The sequence below is a fragment of the Athene cunicularia genome (genome assembly GCF_003259725.1).
Source record: "Athene cunicularia isolate RWA chromosome 2 unlocalized genomic scaffold, athCun1 chr2_part1, whole genome shotgun sequence".
Lineage (NCBI taxonomy): Eukaryota > Metazoa > Chordata > Aves > Strigiformes > Strigidae > Athene > Athene cunicularia.
Genome location: NW_020799095.1, coordinates 129,814,162 through 129,818,380, shown reverse-complemented (window position 1 = coordinate 129,818,380; position 4,219 = coordinate 129,814,162). Strand labels below are relative to the sequence as shown.

The 4,219-nt window shown below is 44.3% G+C and overlaps 1 protein-coding gene across 1 annotated transcript in view; it reads right to left on the bottom strand.

The window, feature by feature from the left end:
• The window catches only part of LAPTM4B (lysosomal protein transmembrane 4 beta), a 60,948-nt gene extending 56,735 nt beyond the window's left edge, over positions 1–4,213 (bottom strand). Inside the window, exon 1 of the mRNA XM_026841545.1 lies at positions 4,093–4,213. Within this exon, the coding sequence (XP_026697346.1) occupies positions 4,093–4,188 (96 nt within the window). The 5' untranslated portion in view covers positions 4,189–4,213. The remainder of the gene's footprint in view (positions 1–4,092) is intronic.
• Positions 4,214–4,219: the final 6 nt, after the last annotated feature.

Below are 4,219 nucleotides of genomic sequence, written 5' to 3'. Positions count from 1 at the left end.
GCCCGCAGCGCCGCCGGGGGCCGCGCGGAACGGGGACCGGGGGCAGGACCGGGCGGAACGGGGGGACGAGCAGCCCGTGCCCAGGGCTCTGCTGCAGCGAGGCGGGTAGCAGGCAGCACTGGGCACACGGAGCTCAAAAATGAAAGCTCCTTCTTTTATTTATTTTTTTTTTATTATTACTGATGCCTTAAAGTTTCATCTTCCTCCCTCAAAATCAATGGGAAATAATTCCCGTGGTCCCAGGTGGTGTGGGTCGAGCCTTGGGGTGTGCATGTGTGGGGAGAGTGGGAAATCCTTCCATGACACTGTCAGCACATCTGATATTGTTCCTTCTTTGTGTTTTAGATAAGGGAAGAGGAGGCCATTTATCAGGAAGAAGACATGCTGCCTTTATAAATGCTGTTATCGATGAGGATGCTGTTCTGACTCACCAGTACTAACTGGGTCACTTGGAACTGACAAAAATGCCAGCTTTCCCCTGGACCCCAGCACCCGGGGGAGATCAGAACTGGTGTTGGCTCATTTCAGCAGTCTCACTGCCTTGAACAGCACACTGATACAGTGGTCTGGAACAAAACTAAGCTGCTGTCAGTGACTTTCTCATTTCCCCTAGTTTGCTTTGTGTTTTGTTTTGTTTTGGGGTGTTTGTTGTGGGGTTTTTTTGTTTGTTGTTTTTCAAAATATGATTCTTGTAAGACTTTTGTGCCCCAAAATATTTCTGCATTATTACTTCTGACCTCTGATTTCATGTTATAACACAGAGAAATATAACATCCATGACAGTGGGATAAAACCCAAAGATAATAACCAGCTGAGCCAAACTGGTCTTGAGGTTTGAAAAAAAAATATTAGCCCCCAGCCAACCATATTATTGCCATTTTAATATTCAGCATAATGTTTGTATTCAATATTGCAGCACCCCCTCTTAAGCTTTTCTCCCCAGGGCAGCACACTTGTTCCTGAAGTGCAGGCTGTTCTGCAACCCAATTAGATATTCTTTTCAGGAAATTTCTTCTGGCTGCTCCACCCTTTACAAGTTACTTTTTACATTAAAGTACCTCAGCATTCTGTGATAGCATGTATATTGTGTTGTGTACACTACATTGCAGTATCATGCAATGCTATTATTATATTATATTATTCTAGATGTAGTACCTATGGCTTTACCAGGAGAAAACTATTGAAACACAATAGCTATAGAAACATTAGCATTCTGAGATGCATTATGTTCTAAAATAGAGCAAAGTTAAATATTTATTTCCCAGCTATTGATACTTTGTGAGACCATTGTAATACAGTGTCCATGTCTGCTGGGCATGTTTTGGAAATACACACAGTGCTCCTTCCCCTTACCTATGTGAGAAAGTGCTCTCATCATGCAGCCCTGATGACTCCACTTGCACTCAGCTCCCTACTCTCTCCTCTATTTGTAGGATCCCAAACATCCAATTAAAACATTAAATCTAAAGAGCTAAAACATCATCCCAGATAAATGCACTATTTTCTCCACATTTACTCAGACATGAAATTCTGCCTCCTGAAATTATACTAACTCAGAACTGGTTCAACACGTGAAAATGTTATTTTAAAAGCCTGCCAAAACTTCTAAGGTACTATTTTTTTCCTCCTTCAGAAGCTTCTACTACTGAATCATTGTATTCATAGTCATAGAATTAATAAAACTTACACTTCACGCATAGTGAGATTATTTTTTCATATAGTGACAAGAAAACTGTTCATTCTCTAGGGGAATGTTTTTCCCTCAAGTAATTTCCTATAAAGCATAATGGCAAACACTATACATAATACATGTTGGTGTGGCAAAAAATCAAAGGATTTTTTGTTTGAACTTTATTTGAGATAATGCTCATAGCTCACGTGTGGTTTGAAGTAATGCAACCACCCAAAATGCAGGCAGAGAACAAATTTGCCACCAGGACAGCACCTATCTTTATTTAAACTCTCAATAGCACATGGTATCAAATTATAATTGTTCTGAGATAAAACAATATTTTTGTATATGATTTTGTAAACCGGACCTTTCAACCAGAGTAGCTGTTTACTCAAGGAGCTATCCCTGCCTTATTTGTTGCTTCCTAACTTTGTAAGCTAGCAAAAAGTTTTCGCATTTTTATCAACATGCATCTAGATTTCTATTCTTAATAGTTAACATAAAAAAATCTAAATATTTGCAATAGAGGAGAAAGCACAGAAAGAAACATGCACTTTGACATGTTATGAGTTGTTGTCAGTTTAAAATCATCCAGAAATCTTCCCTGAAAAATTTTTAAAGCAAAAGAAGCAAAGTAGGAAGAGATGTAAGCCAGGAAATACCTACTAGTTAGAAGAGAAAATTTAAAAACAGATTTTGCAGAAAAATAGTATGTGAAATTGGGGCACTGGTATTTAAATGTTAGTAACACAACAGGTAACAAACTCTAAAAAGCTGTCAGGCTTTTCTCTGTATCTAAGGCCTACTGATGCATGCACTACCCTCTTCCTCAAATATCTTTAGGTCCACTGAACTGCTAAAATATCTGTATCCCTGTCTTCATGGAGCTTCATTCAGCTGAAGGCAGAAAGAAATAACAAGCATCCTGGAAGAAATTTTCAAAGGCTTTCAGGTCATATTAAAACTTATTGAAACCTCATTGCAGCCAGGAAAGAGGGGCATCTTTTTAAACACTGTAAGTATTCCAGATACCACAGGCTATGGATATTGCATTTAACTATATTCTATTAAACCAGGAGCAAGAAAGAGTTCAACTAACGCACCATTTTCTCAGTGTTGAAATATGTACTTTATAGGACACAGAGCGTTTTATGTGATTTCTAGGACATAAATGTCAACCTAGCCTTTTCATTATGCTGATCGAATTTATTTAATGAGCTGTCCTACAGTGGAGGCCAGCCCTACATTTTTCACTTGCTTCTGAAGGGAATTTAAGCAGTTAGCAAATAAGCCCGGGTCTAATCTGCTTCCGTCTGCAATCACTTGAAAAATGATGCTTGGCAAACAGCTCTGCATGGCCTTGGCAGCAGACGGAGCCCGATTTCTCACACCAAGGGATAGAGAAAACTGAGGAGGCTGAAAAGTTCATCTACATAACTCAAAGCGATGAACCATCTCGTTTTATTCTGTGGCACGTTTGTAAACCCTGCGACTATCGCAGGACCGGCTCTGGGAAAGCCGCTTTTCCTGCATTGCTACCCAAGGGATTGAGAAGAGACTGTCAAAGACAGAGGAACTGAAAGCTTAATGCGCCTCCTCCTCTCCGAGTCTATCCCCTGGTTGAATAACCAGGTGTCAAACAGCCTTTAGGACTGATGATAACTCGTTAAAAGCTGTACCTCGAGGGTTAATTCCTCACTCACATCCTATAACCCTGAAGGAGGAAAGAAGTCTGTCTAATACCTGATAGCAACTGCCTGAAAGGGTTCAGCTCTCTGCCAGGAAGCCCAAAATACGACTGAAAATTATCTGGCACACAAGGAACAGCAATGACAAGAATACCCGACTTCCTCACAAAGCAGCGACCAGAGATGATAAAATAAGATTTTCAGTGCAGCGTGGTCAGAATCAGGGCAGCCTTGCTGGAGCTAATGCACCAGCGGGGCCCCAGCGCCGCAGTGAACCTCGGCCTGAGAAACACCGATCCCAAGTTCGGGGGAGCCGGGAAAACCCCTCCCTCCGGCGGATCGTCACTCCTCACATTTTCATCCCCCAAACAGCTTTTTGCTTGAGACCCTGGTGAGCCTGCCCGTGCTCTGTATCTCCTGCCCCCCCCTCCCCTGGTCCCTAAACACGCACCCACTTCATTTCCCGATTTAAACAGAGTCTAAATACCGGCCTCCGCCTCGCCGGGGGATAAGCCCTGGGTGAGCAGCGGGGAAGCGCGGGAGCTCGCTGAGCATTACGCTGCCAATACCAACGTGACCCCCCCGAGGGCTTTCCCCCCGAACCGCCCGGGCTGCGAGGTGCAGCCGTAGCTGCCGTGATGGGCACCCCCCCGCGGAGCAGCAGCGGTGCAGCCGGGGCCGGGGGCCGCCCCGGGAGCGGCGGGAGGGCGGGGACAGCCGGGGGGCGCTTACCAGGTACCAGACGCCGAGGATGATGGTGCCGGTGCGGACATGGCAGCAGAGGCAGCAGCTGTTGGAGTAGAAGCGCGCCCAGGGCGACTTCAGCATCTCCGCGGCTCCTGCGGGCTCCTCGCTGCTC